This window comes from Hibiscus syriacus, unplaced genomic scaffold (assembly GCF_006381635.1).
Source record: "Hibiscus syriacus cultivar Baekdansim isolate YM2019G1 unplaced genomic scaffold, ASM638163v2 tig00110319_pilon, whole genome shotgun sequence".
Taxonomy (NCBI): Eukaryota; Viridiplantae; Streptophyta; class Magnoliopsida; order Malvales; family Malvaceae; genus Hibiscus; species Hibiscus syriacus.
The window spans coordinates 933,961-957,705 of record NW_024062678.1 but is presented as its reverse complement, the minus strand read 5'-3'; the positions used below and the strand labels follow the sequence as shown (position 1 = coordinate 957,705).

The 23,745-nt window shown below is 35.6% G+C and overlaps 2 protein-coding genes, 1 long non-coding RNA gene and 1 pseudogene across 3 annotated transcripts; 2 read left to right on the top strand and 2 right to left on the bottom strand.

The window, feature by feature from the left end:
* Positions 1-165: 165 nt before the first annotated feature.
* LOC120117168 lies at positions 166-7,831 on the top strand (annotated as a pseudogene).
* A 2,056-nt stretch (positions 7,832-9,887) lies between these two features.
* On the bottom strand, positions 9,888-13,313 carry LOC120117444. Its single transcript, XM_039137731.1, has 6 exons — positions 13,156-13,313; positions 13,001-13,071; positions 11,231-11,295; positions 11,091-11,169; positions 10,474-10,556; positions 9,888-10,323 (listed from the first exon to the last, which is right to left on the bottom strand). Exons 1-6 carry the CDS (start codon positions 13,202-13,204, stop codon positions 10,071-10,073), a joined length of 600 nt encoding a protein of 199 aa, XP_038993662.1. The 5' UTR covers positions 13,205-13,313; the 3' UTR covers positions 9,888-10,070.
* Positions 13,314-14,481: 1,168 nt separating this feature from the next.
* On the top strand, positions 14,482-20,262 carry LOC120117296 (dehydrogenase/reductase SDR family member FEY-like). The gene is made up of 6 exons (XM_039137585.1): positions 14,482-14,988; positions 15,082-15,218; positions 15,539-15,640; positions 17,277-17,369; positions 18,755-18,827; positions 19,828-20,262. The coding sequence occupies exons 1-6, from the start codon at positions 14,568-14,570 to the stop codon at positions 20,088-20,090; spliced, it is 1,089 nt and encodes a 362-aa protein (XP_038993516.1). The 5' UTR covers positions 14,482-14,567; the 3' UTR covers positions 20,091-20,262.
* Positions 20,263-21,284: 1,022 nt separating this feature from the next.
* Positions 21,285-23,745, bottom strand: LOC120117446. Its single transcript, XR_005515630.1, has 3 exons — positions 23,463-23,745; positions 22,039-22,142; positions 21,285-21,435 (listed from the first exon to the last, which is right to left on the bottom strand). It is a non-coding gene; the product is annotated as an uncharacterized LOC120117446 (long non-coding RNA).

Genomic DNA, 23,745 nt, shown 5'->3' with positions numbered 1-23,745 from the left:
ACCGAACGTGGTAGATGCAACTGTATTTAATTAGATCGGGTAAGCTAGAGGATCGTAATCGAAAGGAATTTCAGTGTTTTGGATTTGAGATCGGGGAATTTAGGGGTTGGATAAGGGACGATTTGGTAGGGTTTGATGCGCCCAGGGTTTCGAATTGGTGAAAGTAGTGGGGGTGGGCGAGAAATTAGAGAAGGGAAAAGGAAGATATAAACAAGGGGGGGGGGGTATTGATGGTACTCGAAGGGGAAAATGCAAGGCTATGCATGGGCGGGGAGGAGGAGAGGAGAGGAATAAGTCACGGCACATGTGGAAAGTCCCTACACGTGCAACGGCGGTTATAAGTCCTGATCGTGGTGCTTATCCTACTGTTAATTTCTTTTCAAAGGTCTACGTATAATTTTTTTAAAATTAATATTTGAAATTTTATTGGATTTCCTTCAATTCAGAATTCCTTTTCATTTTTCTAGATTCCTTGTTTTGTTTGTTTGCCGTTTTGCCTTTTTATTAGGTGAATAGATGAGTGTGGTTTTGTCTGGTTGATTTTGGTGAAATGAAGGAAAGGGGTTCGATTTTTCTTGGCTGCTTGATTTTGAGTGATAGTGTGGAATTAGTTCTGATTTTCTTGGATTCTTTGGCTTTGTTTTGGAAGTTGTGGATGATAGTTGTGCTCGTTTGGTGTAAAATTTAGGGGACGTAATTGTATTGGTATGAATGCGTTGAACTTTTGATGTTTTGGGTAATTTACGTTTTCAGTGAAAGAATCATCTGTGTGCAAAATTAGATTACAAGAATGAACTCTTTTTTCATTTTAAGTTTTTAACAACATGAAATCTATTTTACTGATGATATATAGTGCTTCTTTTGATTTTTCTGGAAATCTTCAACGTGAACTTGGAGGAGTAGTTGCTCAGCTTGCCATGTGGTGTTTTACTTCTTCCAGGCAGAGGGGAATTCCTGACTGAAAGCGTTTGAGAGATGAGAAGAGATGTTTAGTTTACTGATAGCTTAATATGAATGCACCGAAAATTGGAAATTTGCATACAATCATGGAGTGACAGAATTAATCATCCACCTTATTGTTCGTTGGAAAATTTTCCAATTTTTGGGACAGCTTGCAACATGAAATTAGTCAATGGGGAAATAGTTTCTGGTTTATCATATTGGAGGTAGAGAAGTAATCACCAAGGTTTATTGTTTTCAAAACATTGAAAAACTTCTCTATTTTGAATTATTTGAATCATGTTGAGTACCCCAGTTGGAAATTGTTTCTGTTTTATTGTTTTTGAGATGGAGAATAGGAAACTATTACAATGTGAAGGTCAATTGCTCTAATTAGACTTAGATACCCTTCTAATTAATATAGGAAGAAATGCTCAGTGTGTTCTGGATTAACCTAGACTACAAGTCTTATTTCCTAAAATACTACTAGAAACAGACCCTTTTAAGTTTTATTTTTCTTCAAAATTTTCACCTTCTATGAGATGCTGGCTGCATTATATGTAGTTTTCAGGGTGTTATTGCTTCAGTATATGGTCCTGGATATGGTTGCAATATGTGCTGTTAATTAATTTTTTGCTGTTGAGTTTTAGGTTTTATGCATATAATCCAAGTGCTGCGAGTTCCTTGTAATGTGGCTTGTTCTATTGTAAATAAATGGATTTTTTTGTGTTATTTAGAAGCAAGCATATAGGTCTTCCCTTATATAGATGTGGTTTGACCTGCATCTATATGAGTGAGAAGGTACATGATTTTTTTATGTGCAATGTTTATTATTCTGAAATGATATGGTAATGTAGTTTCAGTCATATAATGTTCTAGCATATAGTTGTCAAAAAATTAGTTGAGAAATGTATTGTTATTTCTTCAATAAATCCATATATGATTGTAATATATATTGAAGCAGCTGTTTAAACATATCCAAAGATTTACAGGTGGTTTGCGTTATATAATAGCATGCTTCCTTGATTGTAGTTTTTTACCGTTCTCTTTAATGAGTGTAGCAAGCTTTGAATGTATATGAATTAGTATAACTTGTTTCTGCTAATGGTGAAGTATGGTGAGGTGGGAGTAATTTGTGTGTAATTTGCTCTTATATTTTGTTATTGGTGTGCCTATTACCTACACTGAAATTATGATTTAAAATTTCTATGAGCTTGTGGCCAGCATTCATATATTTACTAATAAGGGAAGTATTTGTTTAAAGAATTTGTACGGAATCTGACTGATCATGCTCTAAATGAGGTTATATGCATTTTGATTTGTGCATCTGCATATGTAAATCTTTCTATTCCCCATAACAAAGCTGCTGAATGGTCAAATGGTTTGCTAGTTGCTAGCTAAGGGCTGTTCGTTTGCGTTGGCTGTGTCTTTTTCATATTACCATTTATATTCAATTAGGTTGCTAAGTTTATGATGAAGATAACAGTTGTTGATTTTTAAAATAACTGTTTAATGCCAATATGTTGATCAAACGTATTAATTTTTAATGCAAAATTGCTTCATAATCGCACTGAGAAAATTTGCCTTCCTGGATTATCGGTTCAGTAGTTTACTGACATCACCTGTTTTACCCTCAATAGGATGGACGCAAGATCAGTGTTGGTGACTGTGCACTCTTCAAACCACCCCAAGATTCTCTACCTTTTGTAGGAATAATTCGTTGTTTAATTGCTGGTAAAGAAGATAAGTTAAAGTTGGGTGTGAATTGGCTTTATCGACCTTCTGACTTAAAGCTTGGCAGAGGCACCCTGTTGGAAGCTGCACCAAACGAAATCTTTTATTCCTTTCATAAGGATGAGATTCCTGCTGCATCATTACTCAATCCTTGTAAAGTTGCATTCCTCCATAAAGACGTTGATCTTCCTTCAGGGATTTGCTCATTTGTGTGCCGCCGAGTTTATGACATTACAAAAAAGTGTTTATGGTGGCTAACTGATCAAGATTATATTACTGTGAGTTGTAGGTGCTCTTGAAGATACGTTATTTGGTTTGAAATTGTTGAACTTTTGTAGTTGATGTCTTTGCCTATTACAGATACATCAAGAGGAAGTAGATCGTCTGTTATATAAGACAAGTTTAGAAATGCAGGAAGCAGTGCAACCTGGTGGTCGTTCTCCAAAGCCAATGACATCACAGTTAAAACCTGGTTCAGAAAGTGCACAAAACAGTGCTTCCTCATTTCTTTCACAGACTAAAGGAAAGAAAAGGGAGCGTGTGGATCAAGGCTCTGAGCCTGTCAAACAGGAACACTGTGGTAAAATGGACGACAGGGATTCTGGTCATGGTAAACCAGAATTTGATTTGAAATCTGAGATTGCCAAAATTACCGAAAAGGGGGGACTAGAGGATTCTGAAGGAGTTGAGAAATTGGTGCAGCCCATGATGCCCGAGAGAAATGTGAAGAAAATAGACATGGTGAGCCGCTCCATGCTTGCTGGCTTAGTCTTTTTGTTCAGCACAGAGGCTTGCCTGTTTTTGATGTGTGGCTCCAGGAAGTCCACAAAGGGAGGACAGGTGATAGTAGTTGCACCAAGGATGATAGATCAGTTGATGATTTCCTTTTAACTGTACTATGGGCCCTTGATAAGCTACCAGTAAATCTTACTGCTTTACAGATGTGTAACATTGGCAGGTCTGTTAATCATTTAAGGAGCCATAAGAATATAGAAATACAGAAAAAAGCGAGGAGCCTAATTGATACATGGAAAAGATGAGTTGAGGCTGAGATGGATGCTAAGTCCAGTTCAAGTCAGGTTGTTCCTTGTTCTGCAAGGCCTCGTCTTTCTGAAGTTTCTCACAGTGGAAGCAAGCACTGTGCCTCACCTGAGGTTGCCTTGAAGAGTTCAGTAACACACCTTTCTGCCTCTAGATCTGGCTCGGTTAAGCTTGCTCAAGGTGATTTTGCAACCAAGTCTGCTTCTCCATTTCTGGGACCTATGAAGGCGGTATCATTGCCTGCTTCAGCCAGTACAAACCCAAAAGATGGGCAGGCACAAAATGCTATTGTTGACACCCCTGATCCTCAAACAACCACAAGGGATGAGAAAAGAAGCAGCTCAAGTCAGTCCCACAACAATAGTCAGTCTTGTTCTACTGATCATGCGAAGACTGGGGGAGTTTCGAAAAAGGAAGATGCAAGAAATTCCACAGCTGGTTCAGGAACAGTGACTAAGATCTCAGGTAGTTCTTCTCGGCATCGACAACCCATTAATGGTACTATTAGCCATAAGTTTGTTGTTAAGGTCTCTAATCGTGGTAGAAGTCCAGCACAAAGTACCACCGAAGGATCTCCTGACTGTCATTCGGCCATGAACAGAGCTTCTCCTGCGCTTTCAGAGAAGCATGAACAATTGGATCGAAACATAAAGGATAAGAGTGATACTTACCAGGAAAATGTAATCATTGAATCTTGGCAGAGCAGTGGCCTCAAGCATGTGGTGGCAGGGCGTGAATCGCGTGATGGAGGAGATGGTTCAGCTGCAGCTGGTCTAGATGAAGAAAACTGTCAGACTGGAGAGGATGCCAGGAAATCAAACGATGTTACAAAAACTGCTTTCCCATCATCTGGAAATGAACTTAAATCAGAGATACTGCAGGAGGCTTCTTTCATTTCGATGAACGCTCTAATTGAGAGCTGTGTCAAATACTCCGAAGCAGATGCATGCATGCCGGTTGAGGATGATGCTGGAATGAATTTGCTTGCTCGTGTGGCTGCTGAAGAGAGTTCTAAATCAGATGTTGCTTTGCCAATTGATTCTCCACAAAGAAATACCCCTGTTGTCGAGAACTCTCCCTCAGGCAATGATACAGTACTAAAATATTGTGCTGGGGATGATGTCATTCGAGATCCAGATCAGTTTGTTGATGGTGCCGATGATGAGCATTTAATGCAGGGTGTCATAGTTAATTCATGCCCTGAACATGCAGAGAGTAAGACTGGTTCCTCTAAAAAAAATCTGGAGAGTTGAATGATTATTTAACTTCATCAAATATGGGTCTATCAGATACTGCGTACCAATTTCTTGAAAATTGTAAATTGAAGGAAACTACAACAGCTGCTTTAGTCAATTTACCCTTGGCCAGCATCATGGAGAAAAAGGCCGGTGCAGTGGATGATGATGCAGGTTTGGGTACTGAACAAAAGGGGAACATTTCTTTGGTGAATGAAGTAGTCATCAATACAGTTATTGAAGTTGAGGAAGAAGTAGTTGAAGGATGAATTGAAGGATCTTCATCTTTACTTTCTATGGAAATGGATGTTGAGCACAAGAAAAATGTCCCTGGTAGTTCTGACAGAAGTTCAGTATTTCATCAGAAGGCACCAGCTGATATTGGACATTCCACCAAAGGAACAGATAAAGAAGCTTTGCCTCTCAGTTCTAAGGGTACAATTTTGGAAAATGTTGACGAAAAGGTTGAGAAGGATGTTGAGACTGATACACGTTGTCATGCCAGTCACAGTGAGAAGCATACACCCGGTGGGGAAAGTAAGGCTGATGCTCTTATTGATGTTTTATTTTATTTTGAAGCACTTATTGTTATACTTTTTTGAGTAATGTTTATTGTCTTTTTGATTTCTTATTTAAATTTGAAATGCTTGTCCTTTTTACTTTTTTTTCTTTGCATTTTGTATCATTCGTCCTTAAGTAAATTGTGTTGGTTTGGTATCAGATGTCACTACCCAGAAAGGTGAGCATCTGCAGGAGATTTTAGAAGGTAATGAGGGCTGTGAACCTGAAGCAACATCTCCTTGTAAGGCATCAGCCACAGTAATGGAAACAGAACCACCTCTAATGCGTAGGGGATCTAAGTTGACTGATGCCGAAGCAGATGAAGCAGAAGAACATGCATCTGCCAATACAGATGCTCGTGCTACAGGTGGTGCAGATACTGATGCGAAATTAGAGTTCGACTTGAATGAAGGTTTTAATGTGCATGAGGGGAAATTCGGGGGAATGAAAAACTTAACAATACCAGGATGTTCAACTCCTGTTCAGTTAATTAGCCCACTTCCTTTCCCTGTTTCTTCTGTATCTGGTGGCCTTCCCACTTCAGTTGCTGCTGCTGCTGCTGCAAAGGGCCTCTTTGTTCCCCCGGATGACAAAGGAGCACTTGGTTGGCAGGAATCAGCTGCCACAAGTGCCTTTCAGCCAGATGAACCCAGAAAGACTTTGGATATTCCTCTTGGTTCAAGTAAAACTTCCAGTCCTGATGCTACTTCTGGGAAAGAAAGTCGTCCTCCATTGGATATAGATTTGAATTTGCCTGATGAGAGAGTCCTTGAGGATCTAGCTTCCCGAAGTTCTACTCAGGGAAAAGACTGCACTAGATCTTACAAATACGCATGATTTAACATGTGGGTTGATAGGTTCTGCTCCTATTCGCTCCTCTGGGGGACTTGATCTTGATTTGAACAAAGTTGATGAGCCTGCCCATATGCCTAATCAAACAATCGGGAATAATCATAGACTTGAAGTCTTTATGCAGCCTGTATCATCATCTTCAACAAGTGGTGTTCTTAATATTGAGGCAAAATTGCACAGAGATTTTGATTTGAACAATGGACCTGACCTTGATGAGGTGAGTGCTGAGCCGTCGCCATTTAGCAAGCATGGCAGAAGCAACAATGTGCCATCTCAACCACCAGTTCCCAGCTTGCGGATAAACAATACTGAGATAGCAAATTTCTCTTCTTGGTTTCCTATGGGGAATACATACTCGGGTTTCACTGTTCCTACAATCTTGACGAATAGGGAACAACCTTTTCCAATTGTTGCAACTGGTGGGCCCCAAAGGGTGTTGGGTCCCACAACTGGTGCCACCCCCTTTCAATATTGATGTATATAGGGGATCTGTATTGTCATCTTCACCAGCAGTGCCCTTCCCAGCAACTCTGTTCCCCTTCGGAACAACATTTCCTCTTCCGTCAACCAGCTTTTCTAGTGGTTCAACAACTTATGTTGATTCATCTCCTTCTGGGAGGCTTTGTTTCCCAACTGTCCATTCACAATTGTTAGGAACTGCTAGTGCAGTTCCTTCCCATTACCCTAGGCCCTATATTGTTAACCTTCCTGATGGTAGCAATAGTAGTGGTGCTGAGAGTGGTAGGAAATGGGGAGGGCAAGGTCTAGACTTAAATTCTGGTCCTGGTGGCTCAAATATTGAAGGAAGAGGTGAGACAGCACCTCTTGTACCTAGGCAACTAACTGTGGCCAGTTCTGGCCCATGCAGAGGAGCAAGCCAGAATGTATCTGGCACCAGGCGGCATTTCGAAAAGAAAGGAACCTGAGGGTGGATGGGATGGATACAAGCAATCTTCATGGCAGTAGGAATTCATAGAACTTCACAATCTGATGATATATGAAAGCTTGCAAGTCATTTATGTTTTCTCTCAGCTCTTTTGGCCAGGCCTTTGTTATTTCTTCCCTTCATTTTTGGACTTCCGAATTTCATATGCCTACTTTTTGTTAGTTGCAAGGGGGAGAGAGAGATTAAAAGAGAATTTGATTTATGGATTCTTTTTGTGACCAAGTTTATCTTCATTTCATTTTCAGTTGTTCAAGGATGGGTATTGCCTAACCCCCTAGAGGTCATTTAACCTATGTGCTTGTAGAGGATGGGTGGTAAGTGTGCCATTTGATGTTATTCAGTCTCCAACCCCCACCTTTTAGCTGTATCAACAATATTGTTAAATGATTTCTCGAGGCTTTTCAATCCTTTTGTTCCTTGAATTTGTTCTTGGTGCAGATCAGGTTCCCTTTGTAGATATTATAACTGTTGGACAATGTTACCCAGAGATTAGAAATTGGTTCCCATACCGGTTTTTAGTGCATATGTTTTATGCTAATCATATTTACTTTTTCAGATCTGATTGTACTTCGTGTGGTACAGTTTTAATCCAATCTAATGAGAAGAAATACGACTAGAATGTGAACATTTTGGTACCGATCTTGCATCGAGTGAAGATCAGTGATGGGCAACGATTGCTCGACCATGACAGTTGGAGTAGCTGGCGATTGTCTGTAGGGACCAAAATGGTTCGTAAACTAAAGTTAGTGCCTAAAATCAATGCAAAAGCTAAAGTTCAAGGGGTTACACAAATTTTTGTTATGAACTCAGCAGATTAAACCAATACTCGTATCGGTTGAAGGATCATGGGGTTCACAAATTTAGGATATGAACCCAGATTAAACATTATGGTCGAGTGTTGTTTCAATCAGAAGCAGATTGTCCTAGAGTTCCATCATTTAGTAAATCTAGGAGTTGATAAAGATAGGACGAGTGTTCAATCGAGTTGAGTTGCTGTGTTCTATTTTATAACTCAAATTTGATTTGAAATTTTTTCGAGTTGAATTAAATTTATAAGATTCAATTTGAGTCAAGTTATTCGAGTTTTTGTTTGAATCTAATTGTAAATATTTATAATACTATGATATTGTTTGATTTTAATTTAAATAGTTCTCTATAACAATATATAATGTGTATAAATTTTTTCTTATTTTTTCATATGTGATATACATATATCATTCAGACTTAAGGAATTTGACTCAAACTTAAAAATCAATCTACTAATTATTAAAAAATTTGAATTACTATTTAGATTATTCAAGTTTTATTTATAATTCGGTTTGAATTTAAAATCTTTTTGAGTCGAGTCTAAAAATTTGGTTTTTGAAGTCTAGTCGAATTTTGTTAACCCCTCAAAAGAATTCATACAAGGATCAACTCTTAGCTTTAGCTGACTGGTAGGTCTAATCTTCAAAACAAATTTTTGGAGATTCTCCTTTTCATTTTCAAGTCAAGAACACACAGATCTGAGTTTTCTAAATGAGAGGCAATTCTATTAAGGACAAGAAGTGGGGAAAAAAAAGATTATTGAATCAATTTTTGCTGATCAGAAGCAGCAATGGTACTTTATCAAACTTGTTACTTGATAACAGTTTAAAAGCATTCATTCTCACTTTGAGGTTAAGGTATCGAGTACACAATTTCAATATCGAAGACGAACAAGAATTTTTCAGAGTTCATGATATTTTTTCCCTCAAATAACGAAATGATCGACCTACCTTCAACAACTTTTATCAATAGAAAGAAAGATATTAGACAACCCTTAAGATATGTGATCAACTTTGACTTGACTCAAGATCCAACCATTGAACTTTTGTGTTTAGGAAACACACATCATTTATAAATTTGAAGGTTTTTATCACAACAGCTTTCAAGATTATATGATGAGAAAATTTGGTTTCCGTAGTTTAAGAAAGTGCTTTTATCTCTACAGACCATGAATTCAAGTAGTTGCATCTCAAAGGTGTGTGTCTTGTCAATAATTAAGAAAGATTTTGAACATATACTATCTTATAATCACCCTATCCTAGACTATTTTAAAAAAACTGCAAGGAACATTTGATGAAACCCGGGAAGAAGCTACATGGTGATTTGGAGGGGCTATTGCATCTCTCAAAATTTTTGATATAATAGTATTATAGATCCTTTTTAATTTAAATATTAATCAAATAAAAATTTTATCCTTTTTAATTTTTAGATTTAAATACTTAATATATTCTTATTTTTAATATAAAATAACTTTACCTCTTAATATTTGATGCTAATTCCGTTCTTGGTAGAAATATATACCCACAGACACGCATTCTCCTATATGCTTTTTATCACAATCATCGCTTGAAATTATCCTTTTTAGTAAAATTAAAGTTGAGTCCATGGTCTAATCAACATTAAAGTCCTCCAAGTATAACATTTCACGTTCATATTAATTAACATTTAATTCTTATTTCATTACGATTCAGTTCTTGTTTCATTTTAACCGGTTGTGATTTCGTTCATTTAGGATATTCTTTCGTATCTAGATCAAGTTTAATAAAACTAAATTCAGTATAAACTAAAATGGTATAGACAATAAATGTTCCACATACAGATACCATATTGAAAATTTTCTTAAAATACCAAAGGTCAAATATGATATTAAACATTACAAAAAGATCAAACAAAAACGATAGCCCATCATGTTCATGAAGATTACAACTGAAATGCATGCAAAGCATTGGTCTTCATCAATCATCTTCATCATCATCAGAACTAGCATAAACTAAGCCTAATAAGGATTTGGCAGGATTTTCCACCTTATCCTGCTTTCCTGCTGTATTTGATTCCGAAACATGATGCTGCTCATTCTTCTCCTGGTTGAACTCCTGCTCCTGGGATCGTAAATTGGATTGATTAGCCTCAGGCTCGGAGTTGGAGGGGCTTGAAAGTTTGGCTCGTTTCAGTTTTACTTCCACGACTTTTTTCAGCAAATCTTGCTGTCTGCATGATATAGAAGACAACTGAAAGTGGTAACTAAAACAATATGATACAACAGTTCCAAAATTGTAACTTATAAATATTTTACAAGTGCACGTGTAGCAGGAAGTGATCTCGCAGGATTATGGGAAGAGAGGAGAGGGAGAGAAAGACCTGATTCCACTCTTTGGCTTCGGCTCAACTCGAAGTGGCAAAGGAAAGGATGCAGGTGCGGAATCTGCCAAACTTGCAGCTTTGTGTCAAATGGTTAGGAAAATGTTAACCAATATAAAACAAATGCCAAATAAAGGGAAGACTTCTGGCCCCTGGGTGCTAACAATAGAGCTCGATGATAGAACTATACAGCATTCATAGAAATGAGAAATTTTATCGGTAATGATAAGCACTTCACTTGAGTAAAATATGCAAAGTCTAAGATGTAAGGAACGCCAAAACAAACAAAATAATTTTTTATTCCTTTTACAATCCTGAGCTCTTTGTCAATAAAAGTTGCAAGGATGAATCTACATATTTCAGCACATAATACTTGAAAAAAAAATCATTCTCATCCTATGTTTATTACCCAAGAGGCATATTAAATTGTAAGAAGCAAACACAGAGCAGGCAACGTGCATCAACAAAAAAGCATGTGGAAGTGAATTCAAGGAATGTTTGTCCAATGTAAAACATAAAAGCTCAAAATGTACACGTCATACAGAGCAAGAATCACAAAAAATATTCAAACTAGCATATCTCAGATATTGCTTAATTAGCTGAACATTTAAGGATATCTTAAATGCTGCAAATGCCCGTTTCTCAGTGCGGCGCAGGAGGCGTTCAGCATCCTCCTCCTTCTGCTCCTTGAGATGTCCAGATGATAATACGTAAAATATAATTACCTAAGGGAAAATCTATCTCAAGACGTGGAACAAATAAAGGAAAGCTACCGCCCCGCCCATGTAGGTAGCCTCCACGTTCTCCAGCAACCTCTTGCATCTGCTTGTATCAAAAGCCCAACGGGAGAAGCAAAGTTCCCTGCCAGGGCATGTTATCAGAAAACTACCACAAGTTTTGTATTTATAGCAAGAAGTTGATGCGAGCCAGATTTAATTGCACAAGTATATTATTACAACTAGGGAAAATATGATACATATAGGCTTATAGCGTCATTCCTTTACTACAAGTCCTAGCACTGTTAAAGATATGATACATTTTACTAACACTTCATTAGATGCATAGTCATATTCAATACTCACCAAAGTTCAGATCACATAAGATATAGTATGGAGTGGTACGACTCTATTAATCAAAATAATATAGAAACAACTTCTAATAACACTCTAGTACCTTAAAATCAGTTTCCTAACTGAACCTTGAACTTTAAGTGATACAACTGACATTAGCAGCAAAAGAAAGTTTTAGATAATTGAAGTGATTGGATGAAATTACCATTAAATAGAGCCACAAAAAAAAAGACCTAGAAAAGTTGTGAATTTTAGGGTGATACTTGTTTCGCATGCTTAAGGAAAATAAAAAATAAAAAACATTTTTTCTCTAACAGTTTGAAGATTTTTATTCACTGGATGAAACTATTGAAAATAGTCTGTTGCTATTTCGAAACACTTTAACCATAATCTGCACCCTAATATTAATAATCCTCTACACCAAAACCCAACAACCTACCATCAGATCAACAAGTACTCAAATTTGTATATAAATCTACTAACGCTACCTGAACAAAGCTTTTTTATCATCAATTAATTTTCATCACCACCAAAACCAAGTTAGGCAAAAAAAATTGAAAAATGAATCACGGCATATAAAAGATCACAAAATCAGTTGCTAACCAAAGAAAGGAAAAAAAAAACGTCCAAACAAATGAGAAATGGAGTAGCAAATATTGAAAATGAAAATATAAAATAGTTGACAGTGGTGGATGCATGCAAAATTGGATTTTTACAAAATGAGATTCACAACCACAAAACACTGCAACAACGGCTGTAATGCTTTATGGAAGATGAATGAAAGATGGTAATGGGGGAGAGCAAAGAGGGAAGTAGAGAACATGGAAAAGAAAGGCAAATCCTAGGCAGAGTAAAGGAGTATGAGAAAAAGGAGAGGGCTGCTGTCGGTAGCTAAAAACGGAGTTTTTGAGGGAAGGCTTCGGATCATGTGTGTGTGTGTCAGGGTGCCATGGGTCTTTGATGACGCCAAGAGACTGAGTAGTTTTCTCTCCTTCCAAAAGCATTTTGCAGATTAAAAAGAAGACATTTTCCCAATCTATTACGTTGTCCAATTAATTCTCTGCCATAACAACGAGAAACTGAGATAAACTAATTCTCGGAAATCATTTTCAGCAAAACAAAATGGAGTCTGATAATCTTTTCATTTGGTTACATGCTCTACAGGATGATGTATAAGAACAAAGAAACGAAACAGTGAATTGATAATGAGATTTTTTCTCAAGTTAATGCTGTAACATATTAAATAGAGAGAACTCCAAAAGCCAATGTGTTCCCATTGACAACAAGGGCGGTTCGATTGAAATGCAGAGTAGGGATGCCACAAAGAGCAAATTTCATTAAAACAAACGATATTCAAAAGAAACAGCAATATGAGAATTGCACAAGTAAATTCCAAAGAATTAAATTCAGGATGGAAAAGAAGGAAAGTACAAAACATGGGAGAGCGACGCTCTAACCTTGGCAACCATACGCTGGAAAGCAATATCTTCATCGTCCAGTTTGTCCTTTCCTTTCCCCCACTTTTTATCTGCAATTAATCAATTTATCAAGTAAAAAATAAGAAGAATATCTCAGTAAGCCTTCCAATTCACGTTTCGATTTCCATACTTGCCTTTGGGGTCGCTCAGATTGGTGTACTCACGAACTTCTCTCCCTGCCATATTTCAAAAACACCAGCAAATCACGAAGAGAAAATGAGGATTTTTGTACCAAAACCTAACTGGGAAATGCCGATCGTTGAGGATTAAATCAAATCCAACGTTACGGCACTAGCGTCGAACATAAACCAAACAACCCTTCTTCCCGGTGCTTTCGGGTGCTGAAGATTCGATTGGGCTTAGACCGATAGGGGCCCTTACAGACTAACACCAAAGTTGGGTCTTCTTCCTCATTGTGGTTTGGATCTAAAACGCAATCTTAGTGGTAAATAGAATTCAACCCGATTTAAAAATTTGATCTTTTAGATTTCTTTTAACTCGAAAAAATTTAACTTGAATTAAATTCGAATTATAATTTTACAAACTCGATTTGATTAAAAAAATATTTAAATTCAATTCGAATTATAAGATATAACTCGAATAACTCAAAATTTTTTATAATTAATTAATAAACTTTTAAATTCGAATCGACTCCCAAAATACTAAACACAAAAGAGTCAAACAAAATAAAGAAGAAATTTTTTTCTTCCATCTCAAAACCAACAACCTCATTCTTCAGGTAAATGACATCTCAATCTCATATTTATAATACTTCTCCGATATATATATGTATGTATATATATATATATAACTGATTTAATTTATTGAATATTTTATAATAATGTGATAAATATTAACGATTATTTTATAATAATTCGATAAAATACAATAATTATTTTATAGTAATTCAATAATTTTATGATAATTTTATAATTTTTAAAAGTTTAGTGATCAAAATAATCATTTGAATATAGCTTAATGATCTCTGGTGCACTTTACCCCTTAAGTTTTTATTAGGCTAACATAGATTGTTCCTTCTACCGCTCTAGTATTATAGCATTCATTATCTTTTAAAACCTAAATATCAAACACAAAAAGAGTCAAATATTTAACATAGATGGTGAATTTTATTTAATTTTAAAAAATATCATAAAATTATTCTTTTAAATTTTTATTATAAATCTATGTATATTTTTATAATTATTACTTAAAAATATTAAAATAAAATTTAATTATAATTGAGATACCAATTGAGATATGTTTTTATTAATTAAATATGTTATATTATCATCCTTGATGACATTTAGCGACAACTAATAATATAATGACTATTTTGCAGTCAATTAAAAACTTTAATAGTTATTTTATAACTTTTAAAAGTTCAATGACTAAAAAATTATTATTTATTTTTTTAATTCATCTTCATTTTGAATGCGAAAGGAATCTTAAAAAAACTGAAGAGAAATCTTGTTCAATATAAATCTTGTATATCACGAGAACACACACACACACACAAAGATAGAGAGAATCTTTTGCATCGAGTGGAATGGCGAAGAAGAAGCAAGGGCTGGGTTGGATCGAATGGCTGAGAGGATGGATGTACGTGATCTATGAGATGCTTTTCCAGAGGATAATTGCGAGTCACCTGCAAAACCCATTAGAACTGCCGCCCTTGACTGACCTCACCTGCGTCGTAACTGGCTCCACCAGCGGCATCGGGAGGGAAATCGCCAGGCAATTGGCTGAAGCGGGGGCGCACGTTGTGATGGCAGTGAGGAATACAAAGGCAGCTCATGAGTTGATTAATCAGTGGTCTGCCTCTTGGCATGGGCTCCCTTTGAACATCGAGGTCATGGAACTTGATCTTCTATCCTTGGATTCAGTAGTAAGTTTTGCTAATGCCTGGAATGCTCGTCTTGGACCATTGCATGTTCTCATTAATAATGCCGGAATTTTTTCAATTGGAGGTTCGTCAGTTTATTTATTTGATTACTTATTTATATAAGCACTTTATTTGGAACCAAAAGATGGAGATTTGTATTTCAACTTGCCATATGCAGAACCCCAGAAGTTTTCAAAGGATGGGTATGAGGTACACATGCAAGTGAATCACCTGGCTCCAGCACTGCTCTCAGTATTGCTTTTGCCTTCCCTAATTAAAGGATCTCCAAGTCGAATCATTAATGTCAATTCTGTTGTAAGTTCCCTTCGGTTGTGTTCTTATTACCTCTTCCGGTGTTGTGTTCGGATTAAAAATTAAGCACTTTTCAAATTCTTATTTGTACTAAAGCATAATTTTTAAAAGTGAATTTCTGATGTCCATTGATAGTTTGCATTACTATTCAAATTCTTACCATAGCTGGACAGGACAAGCTGAAAAAATGAAATAGAGAACATGCCAGAAAAAGACCCATGTTATTTTAAACTTTATCTTTAGTAATGTCATTACTGTTTTGGAAAATGCAGATACTTATTATTTTTCTTTTTTCATGATGTATTTGATTATCCCTTCTGTAGATGCATTACGTTGGCTTCGTTGATACAGAAGACATAAATGCCGTTCATGGGAAAAGAAAATACTCAAGCCTGTTGGGATATACTAGCAGCAAGCTAGCACAGGTATAATCAGAAGTCATCTCAATTCCTTTTAACAGTTGACTGACTTTAAATTTTCATTGAATTATGGTTTTTTTACATCAAATCTTCGGCATCGCCTGTGGACACAATAGGCAGCTTACTTTGTTCACATGATTAAACTTGAGTTACATTGGACAGTTTTAACTGTCAAGATGGCTCCTTTACTTCATTCTTTAACAACTTTTAAGTACTTATTTTACTGCTTTTCCCCTTAACATTAAAATAATCAAAATTGTACATTCCTAAAACTGAAATTGCATAAGAGTAAAGACAGAGGTCTTCAATGATTGCCTTGTCAAACATGTTCTTGTTCCCCACCCTTGGTCCCTGGATCAATAGGTACCCATCCTTCTTTCTGTAAACCTCATTAAGCTCCCCCCAAGTTGAATTTGAGACAACCTAGTTAAATGCTTCAATAACAAATGGCTGGGACATTTTGTTTGAGATAAAATAATTTCAGTTAGGGCTGTAAACGGTCTGATCCAAGCTGAGTTGAGTATCACTTTACTCTTACTCGGCTCAACTAAATTTAGACAGGCTTGAACATAAATTAGCTCAAGCCAAACTGTTTGGACTCACCTTGATTATTAAGCTGTCAACTGAAGCTACATTATAGCTAACTTAAGAACATATTCCACCAATGTCATTTGCTAAAGCTGGCTTCTAACAGATAATATGGTTCCTATGTGTGGATCCATTTAGAGTTCCCTTGGAATAGATGTGAGTGCTTTAGGCCTAAGGGAGGGATTTTATATTGACAACACCACTTGCCCCTTTGTGTTGCCATCTAATATGAGATTCATGGCATAAGGAGTGGATTTCTTTTATAGTTTATGTTTCCAAATATATCTTTTGCCTCCGTGTGTGTTTTGTGTGCATATAAAAAATAACTTTGCAACAATATTTTACAAAATTTACAAAAGAACTTCAGTCTATGTTATGGATACTTTTCAATAACATAAATCTTAAATCATAACTTCATTTGTATCTGAAGATATTGAAGTTAAAATTTAATCAACTTGACAAATGATAAGTTATTGTCAAGCTTTTTAATTTGGGTTGTTCCTGAACATATACAAGTTGAGCTTACCTATGTTACATGTTTATTAAGTGAGCCTAAGAAGGTTGTTTGAACTTATTTGTTAAGCTTTATAAATGAACATAAACAAGCTTAACTGGTCATAATCACGAGCTGTTCCATCAAGGTCCTGGTATGCTTACACTCCTAATAAATACTTTTATTTTCAACTTTAATTCAGGTTAATTTAATTTGGGAGATCACTTTGTATAACAAAGCCAAGGAGAGGCTCTCATTTTGCAAACCCCATTCTTATTCTCTTGGGCTGAATTTGAGACCTAGTTAAAATTTTTAATTGCAAACAATTCGGATGCCCCCTAGGGATTACAGTTACACATTTAAATTTAAATGCAGGGGTCGCTTAGTTTGACAAGTTGGTCTCTCAACTCATTGCAATCGTGAGTTTTTCAGTAGGATACATGCGTTTTCATCCTGTTGTAGTAACTGATCATCGGGAAATAAAATGTTGGATATAACCAAGATGTAAAGTAAAATATATTACATTGACATGGCTCGGGAAACTGGTGCCTTTGCTTGCAGGTTATGTTTAGCAGTGTCCTCCACAAACGGCTACCTGTTGAGGCTGGTGTTAATGTTGTGTGTGTATCACCTGGAATTGCCCACACAAATGTTGTAAGTTTTCTCCATCTTTTATTAGAAGGGTCAATTCTTGAATGTTTGCATATTTCCATTCAAAGATTCTTCTTGTTTTTCTTCTTCAACATAAAGCATAACGATACAAAATTTGTATGCCTGGTGCTGTCACCGTTTCAGAAGATGAGCTAACTATTTTTGCTGCTTCAGAAGAAAGGATTTTGTGACTATTGAGGAAAAACATAGATCTACGAAAATAAAATGATATCCCTTCTGAATGCATGCAAAATATACATATACAAATGTGAAAATAAAATAGCATTAGTATTCCTTTATATTCTTAAAATCTTGTATCAGTATCAGGATTACTTACAAAATTTTGTGAAGTTCCTTGCTGAACATGAAAACCACACTTATTGACCACGCTGAAGACAAAGCTTCCTGAAGAACGCCTAATAACTTTATGCTCATACACGATATTTACTCATTAGAGAAATATTTGAAACAAATGTTTTTTTTACTAGTTTTATCGAAATTTGTATTCAGCTTTAATTCCCTAGCGAGTTATAATGTCTGATGTCTGTTTGGCCTGTTGATGTGTGTTTAATTGTCATGTTTGGCTAAGTTGAAGTTGATAATTTAGTCTGTGGTTTGGAGGGTCAAACTGGTATTTATTGTGTTCGGGTAAATTTAAGGATGCATACAACCGATCCATAGAAAACAAGGAGTTTAGCAACTGCTTTTGGAAATATTGATTGGACAACTTCTTAATGGTCTGCATACCATCATCATTGTTAACATGACCCTTGTCCACTATAATGTTGGACATAAAGTCTTTCAGTTATGTGCATTCAAGTTTCTATTGGGCTTGAAGTATGAATGTGTTATTCCCATGGTTCCCCATGCATTTGCATGCCTTTTTTTTCTAACAGAAGACATTCTTGGAAAAGATATCTGTAAAGTCGAGTTTCTCTTCTTGTAAATAATAAAAGTGAACAATTCATTATTCAAATTATTTTCTCGAACTATGATAACCTATGTTGCTTGGACTTGGGGGTGAGCGTCTGCTATGTGGTGCAGCACGTGAATATGTTCATTTCCCCCCTAATTTTCTCCATATATTTGGAGCATACCCTCATGCACATGTCTGAAATTGTGTTGGATACAAGTGTGATGCATGGGTACTTTAGGGAAAATGAAAAGTCCATACATAGATGGTGACTTATTATTATTTGCTTGCTAAGCTTATCTAAATTATTTGATGCATCTGCTTTCATTTGTTGTAAACAGTATTTTGTGGCTCATCATATCACTCAGCCGTGGGTTCTTACATTCATCCTTATCACATAATTCGTTATGTTTTTATATTTATGTCATTGAAAATATTGAAGTTATTTTGCTGTAAATTCTGTGTTTAAATGCAGGCTCGGGATCTTCCCAGAATTGTTCAAGTTGGTTATAATCTAATACCCTATTTTATCTTCAGTCCTCGGGAGGGTAAGTTTTTTCCAATATTAGTGGTGTTTTTTGATAGTTTTCTATTAAGCATATCTATCATCATTTAAATAATTGTCATGCCAAACTAATGTTTTAGAGTTTTCATTTTTTTCTTGGGTTAGAAATATGATTTTTTTAAAAACCTTTTTGTAATTTACATTCTTTTTTATAAGCCAAATGTATTTTCTATCCATGGTGTCATACCTTGGAAGCATCTTCCAATTACAAAGGACTCCATGAAAGCTTAACCATCTATCAATTTCTTCCATCTTAGTCTCTTGTAAACTAATTATTTATGCTTAAAAGTTTCGATTTTGGTCTTTTGTAAGCATCGATGCACTATAGAATCTTCAGAAACACTATACAGTTTCACAAATCACCATTAGATCCGTTCTAGAGGTCTCTTTCAAGTAGAACAACTACTTCATCTTTCGATGAATGTGGCCATATGCACAAGCCTTCTGATTTAGAAGGCTGAAGAAAACGGAACTGACTTGACCTCTAGACTGAAACTTGAGGCTTGAATGGCAACTTGACACCATCAAGAGTTTGTGATTCCTTGAGTTCAACTTGTTGTCACTTAAACATTTTTCCTGTCTTCAATAACACTGTGAATAAGGTTTCATTTTTGGTTGAAATTTACAGTGTTCTATTTAAAAGTGATTAAGAAATGGATAAAGCGGATAGATTGGAATGCAGTGGTTGATCATTAACATAAAAGCATTAGTATCTATATAATTTTTAATTAGTCATTATTCAACCCTGAAATTAACATTATTTTTAATTGTAAGTTAGTTCTTCGAGTTATTTAAAATTTTGGATTCTCTATTTATTGAAGATTTTTCATGAACATCATTAAAGGATTTTCATTTAAGCTTTGCTGTTTGTTGTAAAGAAAATAGCTTTCTGATAACATATTACTAAAACATAGAAACTTAAATGGAAATAGGGATAAGGGGAATTGGGATATAATTTTTTCCATCATTCAATGTCAATGCAGGTTCTAGGAGTGCTCTCTTCTCAGCAACAGATCCCCAGATTCCAGAGTACTGTGAATTGCTGAAAGCCGATGAGTGGCCTGTTTGTGCATTCATCTCCCAAGATTGTCGTCCTACAAACCCTTCTGAAGAAGCACACAGTGTCGAGACTTCACTAGAAGTGTGGGAGAAGACATTGGAGATGATTGGCCTTCCTTCAGATGCTGTGGAGAAACTCATTGAAGGTAAGGAAGTCAAATGTCGATACGGCACACAAAATGACTAGTTTTCACGGAGAAAAGTACATTTCCTACGGATCTTGAACTCCATTCTGAACGTCCATTTTCTAAATGAGATTACCAAATGATGGCCATTCTATTTGTAATGAAAGGTTAGAGCTTACATCATTTCACTTGGTACTATTTTTGTTGTGATTTTCATGCTTTTCCTCATGAAAGTATGCTCCTGTAACGTGTTTGATTCAGTTCAACCTTGGATGTAACATTTTACTCCAAGTAGTTATATTCTCCTAAATCTTATCAAAAAAAAAAAAAAAAGTTATATTCTCCTAATAGACTAATTTATAAATGCAGACCAGTGAAGAACTCTCTATCTGTTTCTGAAGCTAAATTTGCTCTTGCTATAGTTTAGTTTACATGCCTCATGCTTCAGCCACAACTGTCAAATGTATGCATGCAAGGATGGACCGAAGGATGGACCGAGGAAGAGGCAGGTAGACCTTGAAATTTTAAAATTATCATATATTTTAAATTTTTTCTATATATTTTTTTTATTGAAAATCTGTTTTCGTCCCCTATAATTTTATAAGTTCTTAAAATTTTAGAAGTTTGTCCCCTAACATGACATCATGTGTCATTCCTTGTGTTCATGTTTTGTCTCGATTTTATATTTTTTATACCTATTTTATGTTGATTTATTTATTTGAAGATTGAAGATCAATTTAAAATCTAAAGTATAATTCAAAGACATCTGCCACGATTAATCTCGTGTTTATAATCAATCCCCAATTTAAATATTTAACAAAAGAATCAAGCCAATCAGATAACAAATGAATTGTGATCATTGACTGGATCCATGCTATCACAAGTGGGTGGGTTGAGTTATTATTTAAATTATTCGGGTTAATCCCTATAATTGTAGGATTTAAAAGTATTTGAATGGATTAAAAATTAAAACCCTAAACAAAGTTGGATTTTGCTGTGTAAATTGGGAGAATTATTGAAATTGTTTGCTTATGAGTTTTATTTCTTGGAAACTAATGTTTATAAATTACAGGGAATGTTTCGGTCATTCAGCTATTCTTCACCCAATCTAATGCCCCTTAAGTTTTGGCTCTCAAAACTGTTTCAAAATGTTGCCTAAACTGAACCATACACACTGCTTGAATTAGTTACGACAACTAAAAGAAAGGTTATATGACTGCTGCAAACTTGAATGGATTATCCCAGTCATGAATTCATCATTGAGCTCTGGCTTCGATTTCTTGTTCTCGATATACATGCCACTTTTTGTATCTTTCAAACCCAGGTAAAACAGGTCTGCTCCGCGGCGCAGTCGTGCAACTGTAACAACAGCATCCTCTCAAATCCATCACACAATTTGCAAAACATCTGCATAGTAGAGATAACTACAATTAGCCAATGAAAGTTTGGAAAGTAAGTACGTTCTGCAAAGGAAAACGAAACGGAAAATAAAATGACTTGTATCACATGAAACCACTATGGTCTAAACATTATATTTTCCACACTATTGAGACCTGAGATTTCGCTACCAAATCTCAGTCTGGACCTTCCAAAAGCAAATTTTCTAGAATATGCTGCCACCAGTCCTCTATGCATGATCTTTCAAGAATACCCAATTGACCAAATCAGCATCGTATCCCCATTTAGCAGGCCTTACTCTTTAATCAGAAAATACCCTTAAGAGTTCCAAGCATCATGATGTTGATCAGTTGTATCTTGGACAGTTTGCTTGAGGCATACCCATTGAGTCAGTCAGCATTACGATACTAGGTTACACTTATGCCCTTCCTTTTACTGTACTAATTTTTATTTTTAAAAATTTATCGTTTTCAATGTTGAAATATTAGATGGGTAATTTGATGTGCACGTTTACTTTTGGATATGTATTTTTCAATTCTGGTATAAAGCATTCTAAATTTCAAACATAAAATGTTACATGAAAGAAATAGAAAGAACATAACAGCAGGTCACCTTAAGATTGTAGAATATACATCACAACGAATACCTCCTGTGCAATACATCAAAATATCAGTTTTTTCTTTATCAACTTGTGATAGCAGATCAGAAACAACACCCTGCAATGTCAGAGAAGAGATAATAGCCTGCATTCAGAACCATAGACATAAAAGCCCATAAAAGGAAGAAGTAAAAAGGAAAAGAAAAGAATGATCCATATGCCACTATGGTAGAATGCAGATCTTTGACCCTCTTTGTTCCAGCGAGTTAGTTTCCAGCCACAACAATCAAAATCCAATTCACAATCATTTGAACATATAAAAAACCAACCCACTCTCGAAATGCTATTTGCACCAACCAACCATCAAGTTCACATATGACCATACTAACGGGTTATAATAGTTAGTAATGACCTTGAGAATGATGTTGTCCAAATGATTGTTGTCAGTTGTTATAGTAGAAACCATAGGTAAAGATAAAAGAGGATGAAACCTTAGGGATCTATAAATGTTGAACCTATGATATTTCGATCCCACATTCCCACTTTTGAAGAACGATTCAGATTTGAAAATGTTTAATGGATTTCTTAAATAATCCGATTTAAAAGGATAATTATTTGTAATGATATCTTAACCGGTTTCATAGCATCATCTAACCAATGTTGTCGAATAACCTATATCAGATACAATATGACATATTGAAAATGATGCTTGATTTGTTATGGTGTGTGAAGCTATATGCTGTTTACTGGTTATTTAAAGATACAAATTGGTGGTAAGCTATGAGACATAGCTTGTGAGATTGTTTAATTATTGCGCCCTTATAGCTATTTAAAGGCTCTAAATTGGTGGGAAGTTATGAGATCCAGTTTGGAACGTTGGATATTGTTTTGGTATTGAGCCATTACTAGCTTCTCAAAGATCTTTTAAAATGTGACAAGACTTGAACATTGTATTTGGTTTGTCTGTTTCTCTTGGAAACTTTAAATTGGGATGTATTAGCTCACTAGTGTGGATGTGATATAAAAGAAGATTCAAGTATCCTAAGCTTGTATATATTTGAGTTTTCTCCTTAAACCAATTCATTTGAAACTTTCAAATTTATGCAATGCATTGATACTGTAGAAGGCATTACAAACGTTATGGAAAACCCTACTAACTCCGCAACAAGCTTACCACTTTATACTAAGGAGAATTCTTGCGCATGAAATCCCACCTAGATCCTGGTACGACTTCTTCACCAATTCTGAACTTTCCAATTAAAAACCTCCTTAATCCATCCTTTTATTTATAAGGAGACTTCTAATTTGTTTAAATGTTACATTCATGAATTTTGGATGCAACGCAAAAAACTACTATGTTTTCTAGCAGGGATCTAAACGTGCACCCATGCTTAAATGTCCAAACCAAAATTTGATATCCGCAGAGTAACATCATTACCTCAGTTGGAGATATTCCAAATGAAGTGCTGCGAAAGCAGTCCACATCTGGTCGTTGAGCACCATGAGAATGACCAATATCCCGTTCGAAACCTAAATTCAAGGAATCCTAACATCTTCAAACTTTAATGGGAGAATAATGTGAAAGCAATCTATAAGTTTTCTATAGTGAAGAACACTTCTCTAATAGTTATCCAAAAATACTAAACTTTTCTTTTTTCTTATTGCACTTTAGACACAGAACAATTCAACTTGAGAGATATTTAACTTTCTATTTTCAATTG

What these genes read in the sequence shown, in the direction of transcription:
- LOC120117444 (XM_039137731.1), bottom strand. Translation starts at nt 13,204, where the DNA reads ATGGCAGGGAGAGAAGTTCGTGAGTACACCAATCTGAGCGACCCCAAA. An exon ending in TCCAGCGTATGGTTGCCAAG is followed by an intron (nt 11,296 to 13,000) that starts GTTAGAGCGTCG and finishes TGATACAAGCAG; the next exon opens with ATGCAAGAGGTTGCTGGAGA. An exon ending in AAGCCAAAGAGTGGAATCAG is followed by an intron (nt 10,324 to 10,473) that starts GTCTTTCTCTCC and finishes TATATCATGCAG; the next exon opens with ACAGCAAGATTTGCTGAAAA.
- LOC120117296 (XM_039137585.1), top strand. Translation starts at nt 14,568, where the DNA reads ATGGCGAAGAAGAAGCAAGGGCTGGGTTGGATCGAATGGCTGAGAGGA. An exon ending in GAATTGCCCACACAAATGTT is followed by an intron (nt 17,370 to 18,754) that starts GTAAGTTTTCTC and finishes GTTTAAATGCAG; the next exon opens with GCTCGGGATCTTCCCAGAAT. An exon ending in TATCTTCAGTCCTCGGGAGG is followed by an intron (nt 18,828 to 19,827) that starts GTAAGTTTTTTC and finishes ATGTCAATGCAG; the next exon opens with GTTCTAGGAGTGCTCTCTTC.